Source organism: Sorex araneus, chromosome X, assembly GCF_027595985.1.
Source record: "Sorex araneus isolate mSorAra2 chromosome X, mSorAra2.pri, whole genome shotgun sequence".
In the NCBI taxonomy this organism is placed as follows: domain Eukaryota; kingdom Metazoa; phylum Chordata; class Mammalia; order Eulipotyphla; family Soricidae; genus Sorex; species Sorex araneus.
In genome coordinates, this window is record NC_073313.1 from 67,090,069 (window position 1) to 67,106,436 (window position 16,368).

General features: G+C 46.8%; 1 protein-coding gene across 2 annotated transcripts; it reads right to left on the reverse strand.

Moving 5' to 3' along the window:
* Positions 1-2,297: 2,297 nt before the first annotated feature.
* On the reverse strand, positions 2,298-10,362 carry SLITRK2 (SLIT and NTRK like family member 2). 2 transcript variants are annotated; one of them, XM_055121786.1, is made up of 3 exons: positions 9,758-10,362; positions 6,202-6,255; positions 2,298-5,721 (listed from the first exon to the last, which is right to left on the reverse strand). In XM_055121786.1, exon 3 carries the CDS (start codon positions 5,678-5,680, stop codon positions 3,143-3,145), a length of 2,538 nt encoding a protein of 845 aa, XP_054977761.1. In that variant the 5' UTR covers positions 5,681-5,721; positions 6,202-6,255; positions 9,758-10,362; the 3' UTR covers positions 2,298-3,142. The 2 variants fall into 2 exon arrangements, with proteins under 2 accessions (XP_054977761.1, XP_054977764.1); XM_055121789.1 differs by having other exon boundaries at positions 6,202-6,378.
* Between the last annotated feature and the right edge of the window lie 6,006 nt (positions 10,363-16,368).

Below are 16,368 nucleotides of genomic sequence, written 5' to 3' on the forward strand. Positions count from 1 at the left end.
GAGGTCAGAGGACAAAGCAGAGGAAATAATTTTCTTACTCACCAACTGCTGGAGGAAACTAACAAGGCACACAGGTCAACCAAAGTCCAGAACCAATTTTGACTCTTGGCAATTGTGTCCGGATGGAGAAGTGGTGTGTTATAGTGTTTCCATACAGAGTGAGCCAGGAGTATATTCAAAAACAGGAGAGCAATTGATTAAGAGCTAAGAAAAGGGAATTGTCCCTTGCCATTTGTAAGACCAGACATATAGATCTGATCCAGGCAGGGTCAGCGAAGATGACATTCTATTGGCGGGAATTATTTCTCTGTGCTGAAGCTCAGGTCCATTAGAAGCTGCACGTGAAATAAAAGTGAAATGACAAAATGTAGCTGCAGGAGAAAAAAAATAAAAATCCTAAAATAAAGTTATATTTGAAAAGATGTGAGAGGATAAAGCAAAAACAACATAATCATTGAGTGCAGATGCTAATAAATTAGTAAAACTTAGAAGTGTTTGTTACTGCATTAGAAAATAACGCTTCAAATTATATGGTGCATTGTGTTTTTAAATGAAATAGTCTGGTCCCCAAGAAGGTGATTTAATTTTAGAAACCAATGAAAATAAAATAGAAACATAAAAAGTATTAGGCCCTAGAATTTAAACTGTAATTATTAATCAAGACTTTATGAATCTGAATTCTTCCAAGAGGTCTCTTTGAAAATCAGATAACTAAATAAATAGGAAACTACCTCTATTTAAGATTAATAAATTAGTTTAAGAACAATGACATTTTATAGGAATGAATTTCAAGATAATAATAATTGAAGTGAAATCAACTGTTTAATTCATAATGTTTAGATGTAAAAACTATCTTGATAGGATGTTTACTAATTTGAGTTAATAATCACTTCCGAAAGTACCTATCTCTGTATTTTGTATTCATCATTGAACCAGATGAGAGCAATTACAAATCCAGTTAGCATAATACTCTAGCTCCTCTTCTGTGAAATGTAATTTTTTGTGTTAGCTTTTTTGTAGACCATTTCAGCCCATCATTTTCAATTTTGAACTAATGGATTCAAAATATGAATTGTCTCTAATCAAAAACTGAAAAATATTAACTTGTCTCTGTAGATATTCAGTGATTAGGTTGTTAAGCGCATTTTTTTACCTGAATACCCTTTACAATTTTAGATGCAAAATTACCTTCCATTGTTTAGAAAAAAATTTCACGCCAGCATTTATTAGTCCAAATAATTTGTACTTAAATAATTTCTAATGGAAAGCCTATCACATGAATTATTTATAGTGACAGATAATATACTATTCGTCATTTTAAGCTATAAAAGTAAATTATCAGGATCCACTTCAATCTCCACATGATAAGAAAGGATTATTATGTGCAGTAACCTATTTATGAAAAGGAAACAGTGTGCTTCTTTCAGATGCCATCAATTGCTTTAATAAGGAATTGAAAAGCTGGACTACTTTATATGCAGATCACCATCCCAGTTGCATAAGGATTTACAATAGACAAAACAAAACTATTTTTTGTTGTAAAGAAGGGCTGTTTGTTTAAATCACACAATAATGTTTGCATCTAAAAGTTATTTACAGGCTAATTAATAAGGCTTCAGGAATATTACCTAGACTCAGTTAGTGAAAATAATTTTAATGTGAAGACCAAAAGAAAGGCTAGTTCGAGCTGACTAGGAAGAAATTCAAGTAATACATGTCTGACGAAGGCGGAGGGGAAAACTGTTGCTTGCTTTCTGGGTTTAGGTGCTAGAAAATGCATCTGGATATGCAAATCTTACAGGATTTGATAGCACCCCATTAATGCTTCAATAAACTCAAGAGGAAAACGCTGCTTTCTCTGAAAATGTGAAAATTGAGAAGGATTCTGAGTCTAACTTGAAATCCCGAACGAAATTGAAAGTAATGTATATATTTGTCCTCTGCTGCTGTGAATTTGAGGGAGAATTTACTAGGGAAGTTTGAAGTTCACCTTTGAAGTCTTCCTTCAAGGTAGCTAGTGGCTCGTAAGCGTTTATTTAATGAGGTGTGTGGCGGCCTCTACTGGTATGTGTTTATAGAAAATGTTTCAATAGGCAGAAAAAATATTAATTTCAATTAAAAAGTTAGAAATTCAGACTCTTTCATTTAAATATATAAAAATATCTAATTTAATGCAGGAAAAATATATTACAAGTTGTGTAATGTACTCTTAATTAGGAAAATAATCTAAAACACTGACCATGTTAGTTTAAAATAATGATTTACGGGGGGCATTAATTGTTCAATTCACTCTGATATTGGGTTAAATATATTTTATTAATGAACCACTAATCCCAACTGAGGTGCTTTATTACCTCTAGTCCACTGTTAAATCCCCTTAGTTGACTTAAATAAAATCACTGAGAACAAATCCAGAGGAAAGGAAATATTTTACAGTTAAATCTATAAAGTCCTAGAACTAGAATCATTTAACGATAGGCTGGTTTCTATAACTCAAGCAAACTGTATGTTGACTTAATATAGCTGACATTTTCAATCTATTTTACAGTGTTTTTAATTTCAAAAATACAACACATCAAAATATGTTCAATTTCTCAAAGCTAAAAGCAACATTTAAGTAATGTACTTAAAGTGCAAAGGCACTTTAACATGAAGAAGTGATGCCTAGTGGCTATACTTGGTAACCAAGACAGAAATACCATATATCATTATTTACAAAAGAATGTATAGTCTCATCTACAAAATACACTCAGTATCCATTTTCATTTGAAAACTTTGCTGGCGCTTTCCTTATTCACCATAATCTCCTCTTTCCATTCCCAGGCTGAAAAATAAAAAGAAGAAAGATAACCTAAACAAAACCATAAACAAAATACACGGGAAAATGCTGGAAAGAAATGTAGAAACATTCATGTTCAGTGATGATTCCTAAGAAGAGAAGTGGGGGAAGGTGGGGTGGAGGAAAAGCAAGAGAAATAATTTAAAGGAAAACTTGAAAAAGCAGTATCATTGCTTTACCCCATCCCCCAGACACTGTCAAAGTCCCCCACTGACACTGGGAAACAAACACAAAGGCAAGGCAGTGCTTCCAGCAGTTTGAAGCAGCATCCTTTGATGCCTTGGGGTTGTAAATGATTTCCCTTCACAGCTGACTGATTGCAGTTTGTTTTTCCAGAACTTCGAGGTAGTCTGGTTCTGATTGCGGCTTAGCTTGCAGTAAAGGGTGGTCGGGCTTTGACTGTCCCACAAAGCATTTCCTGGGAGTTCCATACAAAACGGTTTTATTGATTCTGTCTTGGTTTTGGCGTCGAGATTCATAAGCAGGGGCAAACTGCCTTTTCGGTAGGGTGCAGAAGTTGTAGTGCATCAGTCCAGCACTGGGCAGTTCCTTGACTCGCTCCGCAATATTCTGATACAGCAGCTCCGGCTCTCTTGGTGTGGTCGACTTTTCCAGCAGCTCGGCAGCACTTATGGTGTAAGCCAAGGGGGCTGGCTCTTCCTTTTTCTCCTCCAGGTTGCCATAGCTGAAATCTTGTAGGTTTCGGTAAAAGGCTACTGGGTCGCCATCCTTCTGCATGTAGATGGGATTTTGGCACATCTGACCCACAGGTGGGGGGATGTAGTTGTAGACGTGGCCGTCTGTTTTATCCTGAGTCTCAGTATTATAAGAGCCGTACTGTAATTGGAAGGAGCTGACATCTAAGTTGGTAGCACTCCTGGGAACACTTGGCACCCCCTTTCGGCGTTTCAAGACAAAGACAAATAGACCGGCCCCAAAACAGACAGATAAGATAAAGACCACCAGCAACCCTAAAATTAAGACCGAAAGTGGAACTTCAGTGTGGAGCTCAGGATAAGAACTGGGGGACACGCTCAGTGACCCTGGGGTGTCTGTATTATGATTCATGGACAAGATGGTGCCATCTGGCAGGTTTGGGTTGTCTGGGCAAATAGCCTCTCTTCCCAGAAACTTAAGTATCTCCCCCGCGTGCTTAGCAGGGGACTCGCAGGTCACCTCATTAATGATGACAGGGGAATTGGCATGTTCTGTCCAGTCCTTCAGTCCCATGATGTCACAGGTGCAGTCCCAGGGGTTCTCTTGCAGATCTATCTGGATAAAAGCTGGGAGCTGATCCAGAACCCCTTTCACTGGCAGATGAGAAAAATGGTTATTTCTCAGATTCAGCCTGGTGAGGGCCGTGCCTCCAAATATGTTATCGGGTAAGGACCGCAGCAGGTTGTTATTCAGAAACAGTAACTGTAGGTTAATCAAAGCGTCAAAGGTCAGCGGCTTAATCTCCTTAATGACATTATACTCTAAATAGAGATACTGCAAGCTCTGCAGTCCATCAAACATTGACGGATAGAGCACTTCAAGGTAATTGCCATTCAGATACAGTCTGCGTAAGCTGGTCAGGTTTGTGAAGGCACCTTCCTGGATGACTGCGATCCGGTTGTTTCCTAAGTGCAACAGATCCAAAGAACTGTATTCTAAGAGGTCGTTCTTGTAGACAGCTTGAAGATAGTTGCCGGTCAGGTAAAGTTTCTTTGGACTGGTAGGTTTAGGCTGCAAGTCGGAGATGTTGGTGAACTTCCTTTCTTGGCAGTTGACGTTCAGACCACTGTCAGAACTTTGGGAGGTGCACACACAGCTGCTGGGGCAGGTGAGAGGCACAGGGGACTTGGTCTGGTACACCATGATGGGCCCAAAGCTCTGTCTGTCCTTTGACACAGTGACCCGGGGCGTTGGACGGTTTCTCATCTTCGGTGGCCGGCTGGCTTTTGGGGCCCGGGTTGGATTAAGAGCAGGATTCAGAGTAGGGGACAACCGTTGGACATGGGTGTCAGCGTGGCTGCCCCTCTGCGTAGAGTCACCAGTACTTTTGCGGGGGCAGAGGTCTTGCCTGGTCAGTTGGGTTACATCTTTCCCATGCAGCCGAAAGGGGGTTTCGCACACGATCTCACCCACAAACACAGTTATAGTGTCCAGCCAGGCCTTGAGGGGCAGTAAGTCACAGGTACAATTCCAGGGGTTTTCCTCCAGCTGGATCTCCATGATTCCTCCTATGTGCTCCAGTACACCGGCAAAAGGCATGACTTTGAGCCTGTTCCCTCGCAGGTCTAAGTGGGTCAGCAGGACGAAGCGGAACACATTGCTGGGCAGTGAGAGCAGAAGGTTGTCATTCAGGATGAGCACTTTGAGCTTATTCAGTTTGCTGAAGGCCCCTGCCTCGATGGCGCTGATGTAGTTGTAGTCTGCCTGGAGGTACTCGAGGCTCTCCAGGCCCAGGAATGTGTCCTCCCTCAGCACCTCCAGCTTGTTATTGTTGAGATGCAGTCTCTTGAGGGTTTTCAGTCCGCTGAAGGCCCCGGTTCGGATCTCCTGCAGCCCGTTGTTACCCAGGTGGAGAGTCACAGCATTGGAGTAATTGACAAACTCGTTGGGGTAGAGTCTGGTGAGGAGGTTTCCATTGAGGAAAAGCTGGTAGATGCGGTACTGGGGGGGCTGCAGCAGGCTGACAGTTGTAAATCCTTTGTTTTCACAGTTAATATTCAGGACGTTTTCTTTCTCCTCGCACAGACAGCGGATCTTGCAAATGTCTTTGGCAGTTTTGCGACTCTCTGTGTGTAAGATCCCGGCGACGGTTAACACACTGAGGAACCAAACGCCGCTCAGCATCTTTAGGCACGGGGTGTCAGCTCAGGTACCGACAGGCAAACCTTAGGGGGGAGGACGGGAGAGCAGCGTGCAGGGGAGAAAGAGACAAGGAAGCCCGATTAAAATGGCAAAGCGAGGGGGCGGCGTGGGAGGGAGGGACGAGGCGTGGAGTGGGCACACGGTGGCATGAAATCACTGTTTTTCCCAGCGGCTGCTTCGCCCCAGCCCACCCACACGCGCGTCCTGGTACACAGATGCTTGTACCGGATTTCCCCGCGGGCCGCTCCCAGCCGCGGAGTCATTAGGAGCCCGAGTTGTCCTACTAAAACCAGCCCATCTCTGGTTCCTGAGGGTGGGGGACGGGGGGCATCCGGAAGAGATGGGCTCTCCCGTCCATCTGGGTCTCGCAGCAGAAACCGCTTGACTTTTTTTTTTCCAACTGCGCCAAAGGGGGGGTGGGGGTGGGAAAATCGGGAAACTGTCGCGGGATGGGAGGGGAGGCTGGGAAAGCCAAGGGAAATCTGGGTGAGGGGGTTACTCACGCATCAGGAGAAGACAGGACTCCTCTCCGCGGCCGTCTTCCAGTAGTTTAGCATCTTTCGGAAGAGAAGGAGAGCGGGGTAAAGGAAGATGCCGCTACGGGGGCGGGGAGCGAGGGCGGGGGTGCCCCGCTTTCTCTCGACCGATCAGGCGGGGTTGGTGGTGGGGAGGTGGGGGCGCTGAAAGGAAAAAAGGAAAACGCTGCCCGGCGCCCGAGGAACGCGAGGAGAGGAGGGCTGCAGGAGCGGGACCCCGAGCCTACCCGGGACCGCGACGGCCGAGCCTGGGCGCGCTGACAGGCGGGCGGCCGCAGCGGCAGTGCGCCGAGCAGTTTGAATTTGAGAGGCTTTGCAGGCTCCCCGGGACGGGGATGAGGTGACGTCACGGGGGAGGGGACTAGTGGGGGATCGAGGGCGCGCGGTGGGGGAGGGAGGAGCCGAGGCGTCCCTGGCCGGCTACTGGCTTTGCCAAGCCCGAATCCTGCCTGCGGCAGGGGCTTTGGAAACAGTCGCCGTCCCACCCGGCCGGCGGCGCGCCCGGGCTCCCCGAGAGAGGACAGAGGGCTTCTCCAGGAGCTACCTCGCTAAGGGATCCCTCCCCCCCCAAAAAAAAAAAGAATCACACCCGGGCTAGGACTTGGGGCCCTGGCTCTCGCGGCTGCCCGGTGCAAAGGGCTCTCAGGCTGAATTGCCAAGCAGAGAAGCAGTCGGGGGGGAAAGTGTGCAGGGGCCCCTCTGTGCTTCAGGACCGGGAGCCCCGCACTGGCGTGTCCGCCGAGGTGGGAGAGCAGTTCCAGCGGGGGCGGAGAGGGGGTCTGCTTTAGCTCCTGAATTACTTTCTGGGTGGTCATAGACCGGGCCAGGAAACACTTGCCTGGTTTCTGCAAAAGCCAGAGGAGAAGCAGCCACACAACCCCGCTCCCCCTGAGGGTTATACTTAGCCCGCTAATGGGATTTCAGAGTGTGCGTCTTGCCTAAAGGAAGGAGAGGTGTGGGTGTCTGAGAGGCACCGCGGGGCTGCGCCTGGGAGCGCAGGGAAGGGGGCCTCGACCCTCCAGGGCATCAGGGCCAGGGCCAGGAGGACAGGAGGCTGGCACCTGCAGACCGGGGCAGAACAGAGAGATGCTCAGTAGTCTGGGGACTTCCATCCAGATCCATTGGCAGGCATGCCACTGGCATCTGAACCTTCCTTTCCCCTCCAGCCCAAGGGATGGAGACTCTCTGGGCCCTCTCAGCTCCACCTTGCCCCAAGGTTGGGACCAGATAAACTTCAACCACATTCCTCTTGAGCAGAGGCTGGGCTTTTGTAGTACTGATCTCATTTTTCCCGAATAATACTAAGGTCTTTTGACTCAGGAGTCTCATAGGAAGGAGTCCACTTGCAGGACGGCCTGGAAGGGCCAGGGGCTGCGTCTAGCTAGGGTGGGAGAGAAGAGGCAGGAAGATGAGCTGATGAGGGTGGGGGAGAACCTGACCAAGAAAGAGATTTGCCTGTTGAGCAAAACACTTCAGCCAGATGCCTCACCCTTTCCATCCCAGCCTGCTGCAGAAGGAGTTAACACCGGGTCCCACTGCTGGCTCAAATGTGGAACACCAACAACTGATTCTGCAAAGCAGGGTTCTGGGCACACAGAGCCCCTTTCCCTCCTGGCCTCCTCCCTTGTTAAGGCCTGGCCTTAGAACTCTTTCCCCCATACAAGCTCAGTCCTTCCCCCAAGAAGGGCTATAGATGGACTCTTAACTCAAGTTCTAAAGCAACCTGTGGTTCTTGAAGTCTCCTCCAGATATTTTTTCTCTAACTTTCTCCTCCCGCTTTTCCTTCCCTTGAAAGAGACATCCCAAGGCCATGCCCCATTCTCTTATTCTTGCTCCTTGGTCTTGGGCAAGAACCTTCCCTTTCCTGGGTCTCAGTTGTGGTTTTGTGTGTGTGTGTGTGTAACAAAGAGCAACAGTGAGACAGAGCTGTCCACAGAAGGGAGCAGGCAGCCCAGCCAAGGGCCCCTCACCCTCTCTCCAGTGCACCTGCATGCTGGATGCAGAGTTCTGGAATAGCAGCACTCAAGCTTTTATTCTTTTCTTTTCTTTTTTTTTCACACTGAAGGCCACTTGATTCCACCTATTTTGCCACTAGTTCACGTATGGAGTTCCTGGACATATATGACTTATTCATCAAGTCATTCACTGTCAAACATGTCAAACGTGACTTCAGCGTCTACTTCTCTTAAGTGGCAACCCGCGCGACAGTCAAGACCACTGCAATCACATCCGTTTTCTAGAAGAGCACACACCTTGGCCAGGCAAAGTCATCCCCCCTCCCCCCCCCCCCCCCCCCCCGCTTAAGTTCAAGAATCTGCACACCGCACAGTGGAAGCCTGGGCTTTAGACCACTCAGAGCACGAACTAGCCCAGCCTTACATCTTACAGAGCCCTAGGGGTGTTTGCCACGAATGTACTCCTTTACCCAAAAAATCAATGTTCAAGTGGAATAGCAAATATTCGTTTCCGTTCTCCAATGCAGTCATGTCTCTCAAGACCTTCATGGCACCGCCTGTCTTCTGGAGAACACAGACTATTTTGCTAGGAATTTCAGAGTGAATATGTGTGTGTGTTGGGGACGAGGAGGGCGGCTTGAAATTCCTGGCACTGCCAGGGCAAAGAAGATTTCCTTGCGGCGTCGAGCTAGCTTCGGGGAGTGACAAGAGGGGGTTCCCTGAAGGGGAATGTTGAGCTGCCGACTTGGAGCCACAGAGCCTGGCGCCTCTCGTCCTCCCCGTGCCACAGCCGCGACCCTCCACCCAGCCGCCGGGTGCGAATACGCCCCAAGACCCCACCGCGCGCTTGGAGTAAGTTTCCCGCGGCCCCGCGACTCGGGCGGCGCCGCTGGAGCGCCGCGCTTTGGGGGAGTCGGCTGGGAAGGCGGCGGAAAGGTTCTGGGTGAGCCCGAGGGAGGCAGAGGCGGACGCTAAAATAAGGAAAGCGCTCCTGCAACGCTTCGGGGCGACGGAAGCGCACATCGGGGACTCTGTCGCCTCTCACCAGCTTCGGGGAACGCTGGCGGCACCGCGGCTCTTCCCCACGCCGGCCCCCCGCCCGGCCACGACGGGGTTAAGAGTCCGGCAGGCCGGATGCTGGAAGACACGGGTCTGGGGGGCTCAGTTCGCCCAGCGCGGCCTCTTTCGCCCCGCACCCCCCGAATGCCCCTGCCTTTGCTGGAGAGCTTCGCACGGGCCCGCGGGCTGCTTGGAGCGGGGTCGAGCACTGGGCATCAGACTCCGCGCTCGCCACTCGGGATGCCCGCGGCCGCAAGAGTCCCGAGGGAGGTCCCCGAGGCCCCGCGGGTAGCCCACCATGATCACGGCCAAACGGGGCTGCCCGACACCCCGAGTCCGACCACGCCCGCGCTGACGGTCAAGAGCGCGGCAAAGCGAGCAGGGGTGTGTGGGGGGAGGGGGCGCCGGCCACCGCGGCCACCCGTCCTCCCGCTCCGGCTTCCCACGGCACTGCCTGTGGCAGCCTGGCCTGGGCGGCCCCGCGTTCCCGAGAGCGGTTCCGAACTTACCCGGCGAGCGCGCCCCGCCGGCTGGTCCCCCGGAGGCGCCCGCAGCATCCGCGGCGCAGGGAGGCTCGAGACCTGGCACCGCCTGGCACCGCGCGGCCCGGGAGGGAGGGCGACGAGGCAGCACGGGCGGCGCCCCCGGGACGGCCGGATCCCACTAGAGCGGCTCTGCCGGCGGGCAGCGCCTCTGGCAGCAAGGAGCGAGCCTAGGGGGGCGGAGGGAGGAAGAGCGGCGGGGAGGAGGGGGGAGGCGGGGGAGGAGGAGGAGAAGGAGGAGGAGGAGGAAGAGGAGGAGGAGGAGGAGGAGGGAGGGCAGGCCGCCCCCTTCGCCCGCACTTATCAATCAGCCCGCAGATCAGATGTCCCCGCCCGGTCCCCGGGAGGGCCACGCCAGCATCCCACAAGGCAGCCGCTGCTCCATCACCCTGCCCAGCTCTTCGGAGCGCGCCGCCAACTCCGCGGGCGCTGGCAGCTTCCGTGGCGTGCCGCGGCTCGGACTCGGGCAAGTGCGAGAAGGGAGGGACCCCTCGGTGGGCTCCCACAGCCAAGCGAGGCGCCGGCCACGGCGGGCAAGTTGCGGACAAGTGAAGCATCAGCCCGCGCCCCACCCGGCGCTTCACCCCGCCTCCCCCATGCCTTAGGCCTGTCTCCCAGAACTCAGAAGAGCCCAGTGACAGGAGTTGGCAGCCGGATCTTAGGGACCTCCTATGGAGGGTGGGGAACAGGGATTTCCATACAATGCTCCGTGGAGTTGGACTTGTGCGAATGTGTTCTCCGGAGCTAGCCGCCTTCCGGCCCTGCTCTAATTGGATTCTTCTTATTCATCGCCACGTTGCCTGGCTCGACTAGGACAGCGCCTTGGCCCTCCCCGCTTCCCCCTTTCTCTTTTCTTGCGCCTGTATTAGTAGTCCAGGTGGTTGTGATGCCATGAAAGGCAGGCGCTTGGTGCAAGACGCCAGCGCGTTTGCAGGGGAGGGGGGGGTGCGGGGCTCCTGGCGCATCTCTGCCCCCTGAGTCTTGCCATTCCTCCAAGCACTTGGTTTCCCGGGGCCTTTCCTCCAGACCCCCAGCCTGCTTGGGAGAAAGTTGCAATTTCCTAGACTTGAGGGCAGGGATAGGAAGTTGGATCGCATCAAGACTTTCTTTGCTCTGCCTCCAAGGAGTGAGGCCTGAAAGCCAGCCCTTCACACTCCAGTCCTTTTCAGGGCCCCCTCTCCCCTACCCCCGCAGAGTCCCCAAACATCCATATTCTTCTGAAGATCGGCGCGGGGGGGTGGGGCAGTGGAGAAAGGGGGGTGAGGGGTGGCAAAGTGGAACCAAATTCTCTTCTGCTTATCTACAAGGCTGGGGCTCCCTCAGCTTGCAAGGTTGTCATTCCCTACAAAAGGCCACCAGGTTCTCAAATGACAAATGTCATTCATTGTCACTCTTAGGAACCTTCCGTGTTTCTCCCTTCTCCTCTGGGTTTTCTTTTCATCTTGGTTTTCCAAGGAGACCATCCTGAGTCTTTTACAGAAACAGTTACTGATCATCTTATAGTACGGACATAGCCAGAGTTTACTTTAGTAATAGCCAAAGAATTAGCTCATTGTCGAATATCTGAGGGTTAAAAGAACACTAATATTCCTTATACTGAATTCCTGAGAAGCCCTTTTTTGAGATTTCCCTGACATCCAGATAGACAATTGCCAAAAAATACAGTTCTCACACATGCAGCAGGGCAAGTCCTTACCAGTTCCATGTCGTGAAGCATTTCATTTTCTTTATGAATATCCTCATTTAGGTAAAACATTAAAAATGCTGTTTGCTCCAGATTATCACAGCAGCCTACTCCTATCACCAACCAGGGACAGTTAACGCTGCCTCTCTATCCTTACCTCATTTCGGACTGTGTCATCTCCATGTAGTTATTTAATGGGCGCTATAAACAACCACAAAACACAGAGCTAAGAGACCATTCAAAGGCAGAAATAATGAGACAGTTATGCTGGGAAAAAAAAGAAAATCAGAGCCAGTTTACTGAGAAGATGCTTTGTCCCTAAGCAAAGGTAAGACCACAAAAGAAGCAATGATAACTTGAATACAGATTAATTATAAATGATAAAATTGCTCATCTATTTTGGTCTGGTAGAAAGAAACAGGCAAAGTGTGGCTTGCATCAATTTTAATTAGCCTTGTGAGCAAATCTAGCATGTTTGCCGGCACACAAGAAGCGTTCAGCCGCCTGCCTTTCCACATGGGACCACACGGATAGTAAGACGCAATTTCAAAGAACAGACTCTTCTTGTTGTCAGCAAAAGATTTCAAAGTACGTGGTGAGCTATTTTGAAGGGTAACCGGAGTGGGCACACTTATATGTGTGTGTACACATACACATAATGATCAATACAGAAATTTCTGGGAGATATTGTTGCATAGTTGATTAATTATAGAGAAGAGAATAAAAAGTAATGAAAAATTTAAATATACAAAATTATTTGAAAGCTACTTTATACTGACTTTTCTCAGGCTTGGGTTAGAGGACGTTTTCCTGATCTATCAAAGACATGCATATTAATGGGTTTTTGTGAATGAATAAAAATGGCATTCTTAATTTTTTGTGCAGTGGAATTATTACTGTAGCTCTATATTTATGTGCTCTTCGCTATTGATTTTATTGATTGCTATTAAAAGCTACAGATATCTGTTTGCAGTGCATATTGGATGATAAAGTGAAATTTTGCTTGGGAGTTTCTAAGATTGGTAGAGAATGATAATTTTTTTCAAAGATGATGCAATATTGTCCAGTTATTATGCAGTATAGAATTTGCCTTGGAATACTGTTTCTCCAACTGTATCCAGAGCTGAAAAGCTTTCCAAAAAGTAAATCAAAGTAGAAACCACCTACAGAACCACTAGGTGCAAGAGGAATGGGAAATGTTTTCATTGAATCCTGTCCCCTTTGAACCAAAGGTTTCAAAGTGTAGTTCAGAGACAGACACATTTTTAAATCGAGAAGTGCTACATGAAAAGGACCAGTAATAATAGTTTAAAGATTATTTCAGACTTTGTCTTGTGTTATATATTTTAAAGTTCAATTATATTATTTTCATCATCATGGGAATGTGTTGGCTTGGTTGAATGGGTAGTATGCTTGAATATGGAGTAGTTTGTCTTTGCATCAGACATATACGTAAACCCTTGAAGACCAATGGACTAACTTCACATCCTACTTCTGAATAATAGAATTAGAATCTATCAAGAAGTTATTTGTGATTCTGAGTGGAGATATATGATGTCATACGTTCAAATTTTCATTTGAAAATGCAAAACATTTTCTATATTCTCAGATATTTCTTTTTCTCTTTTTTTTACCTTTGGGTCACACCTGGCAATGCACAGAGGTTACTCCTGACTCTGCACTCAGGAACCACACCTGGCGGTGCTCAGGGGACCATATGGGATGCTGGGAATCGAACCCGGGTTGACAGCAAACAAGGCAAATGCCCTACCTGCTGTGCTATCATTCCAGCCCCCTCTCAGATTTTTCTTAGCTATTGTCTATTTGTATAGATTAGGGTTTCTCACCCTTGGCACATTAAATATTTTGGAACATATTATTTGTTGGGGGGATGCTTTCATATGCAGTGTAGGAGACTGAAAATATCCGGGATCTCTACCATTCTCTATTAGTACCAAAATGCTATATAGATAGGCTACATATAGTGTTCACATGTGTATATGAAGCACCTTACATTAAACACAAACAAATCAAAGGGATGTGATGTGCATTATGACTCAGCAACAGAACAAAAACAAGGATGCAGGCTACCTGAGGCCCTGTTTTGTGGTTTATGACATCCTAGGCCTAACATATTCAGAAGCGGTGCCGCTCTTCATGGATAAACCTATCTTCCATCCTGATCAGGGGAAAGTTGTGGGCTGAAACAGGAGTCCATAGACCCCGAAATACTCTAGTACAAATTGTTGCTCGTGATCTACTAAAATGCTTTCACACAAAAAAACAAAGCAAGCAAAAGCAGCATCAGGAGTGATCCTTGAGCAGGAAGCAAAGAGTAATCATGAGCACCCACCAAAATGAATGAAAGAGTTACCCATAAGGCAGAAATCCCAGTTTGAAGAACACTGATATAATGGATGGAGCAGGGGAGGAAAGAAAACAGGACAGAATGGAAAAAGTGGGAAGCAAGGGAATAGAGAAACAGCAGAGATTAGTGAGGTAGCTCAATGGGTTGGAGCAGGTGCTTTACATGTTCTGGTTTAATTCCTGGCACCACAAGGTCCTCTAAGCCCCCTAACTATCAAGCTGACTTCTAAGGCTTTGAACACTGTTGAGTGTAACCCCCAAAAGAATATTTAAAAAATGGGGAGACTAGAGAAAAAAAGGCATGTGGCATGAAGTCATAGGTACTGCAACCAATTGTATCCCGTGCCAATTTGAGGTGGCACCTTATTCCTAAAAGTTCTGTTGATTGAATTGAAGTATCCATAAATACAAGCTGTATTTAGGCTTACTGGCCTTGAAAGTAAATACACATGGCAAAATGTCTCTGATTCTGCAGATATGCGTTAGGACTGCATTGCTAGATATTTCACTTATCTGACACAGTCCATCCTATTAATCTCACTGAAACCTAAAGTTATATTTTGGTCCAGAGTTACAACCTAATGTGTTCAGGAGGGAAGCAAATTTATTGGGTTTGACATAGCACATTATTGGAACAGGATAATGCAGTTGAGCCTCTGTACTCAGGTCTGTTGATTTTATTTATGTATTTATGTTCAGCTAGTATAAATATATGGTAAAGTATGTGGCTGTGGTAGAGGGTTTAATGCTGACTCTGCAAGAACATTCAAAATTGTCTGCACGCAAGACACCCTGTTCTAAAGAGTTATAGCCTGAAGAGCAGCTACTAAGGATTTGCATTAACTATTTCTGAGTTTTAAAAAAGTCATCATTTGTGAAGAGGACTAAGCTATTAATATATAAAAATAGCAAAGAAATGACACACTCCAGATCTACACTGAAGTTATGATTTGCACAAAGAAGGGTTTAGAAATTGAGGGTTCAGAGGGGAGATGAGTAAGATCTAAAATGTAAATAAAATCATTTCTAAGTAACAGCTGGAAGCAGCACTCAGCCATCCTTGCAAATCAATGAGAGGAAAACGGATATTTTTTTTTACCTTGAAACTCGATGATTACTTAGCTGTGCTATCAGTTTTATTTCCCTTCCATTTTAAATATCTCATTGGCATTTCCTAGGTGACATTACAGTGATACATGACATGTACCCCTACTCACCTGCTTGTTGCGTGAGGGGTCTGAGTATAATGGCCCCAGAACATATGTCAAACAACCTTTGCTCTGTGGTTTTACTGTGGTTCCCAGACACATTAAAAAGGAGAAATAAAGCCTTCAGATTTTATGACAGTTTTGATAATTTAAGCATCCTTGAAGTTCTTTCAGGAAAAATAGTCTGAAGTTTATGGGGGGTGGGTGGAGGGAAGAACCATATGGAGTTTCTTGAAAGTGTCACTTTAGGGCAAACCAGAGACAATACTTGAGATATAATAATCACCAGATTGGTGTTCCACTCTGGGAATTGCCATAGCAACTCTAGTACCATGGCGAACTCAGTGGCAATTTTTTTTTTAATTTTAAGCACCATGATTTACATGATTCATAGTTGGGTTTTAGACGTACTATGTTTCAGCACCAATGTCACCACCAGTGTTTTCTTTTATCCACCAGGACGCCCAGGTTCCCTTCACCCACAACCCACAGCCTGTCATATTAACAGGCATATTTTTAAATGGATTGTTGAAGTAGGATCTCTTGTTTTCAGTATTATTGACTCTGTGTTTTAGATATTTATCTAGATCATCCATGGCCTCAGACTAGAGGGAGAAGAATGGCAGAGAAGGAAAAATTGAGGGGGGAAGAAGAGATAGCAAAGGTGAAAAGGGATCAAGAGAATCCAAGTACAATGGTTCTGTAAAGGAGTTTATAGCTAAGTATCCAAAGCCAGACTCAGTGGTATTTTTAAAAATGTTTGAAAGTAAGCAAAATAAGCTCATTTTTTGGATCACTCAACATTTGCTTCACAGTAACAGATTTACTATGTTTATCTCTTTACTCTTTATATATAGAATTATTTGATATCAGTCAAGAAGAACTGCTCCCTTAATCAGACAATGTTTTACACTGTCCCAGAGTGAAGCCCTGAAATATTGAATTGTTCTCTTCTAATGCATTTTAAAATGTAAATCCTAATATTTAAGAAGCCATGTTCATTATTTCCAGATGATGAATACTGGCTTTTGTTTATGACAAGGAAGGAGAATTGTCAAAGTAATGAATCAATGTTGTGCTTACAATTTTTAAACTATAATCCCTCCACCTATGACAAATCCTCTATTGAAGACAAATAATTTGTACAGATAATTTCTGATAAGTCTCAGTCCTTGCCATGATGTTCCACTCACATAGAATTTAAAGGCCTGACTAGTTATGATTTGCACTGACAGACAATGGGGTGAATTGGGTAACAATGAAATTGTTAATGTGTTCCCAAACCTATGGCCATTAGTCAAATTTAATATTGAGCTCTA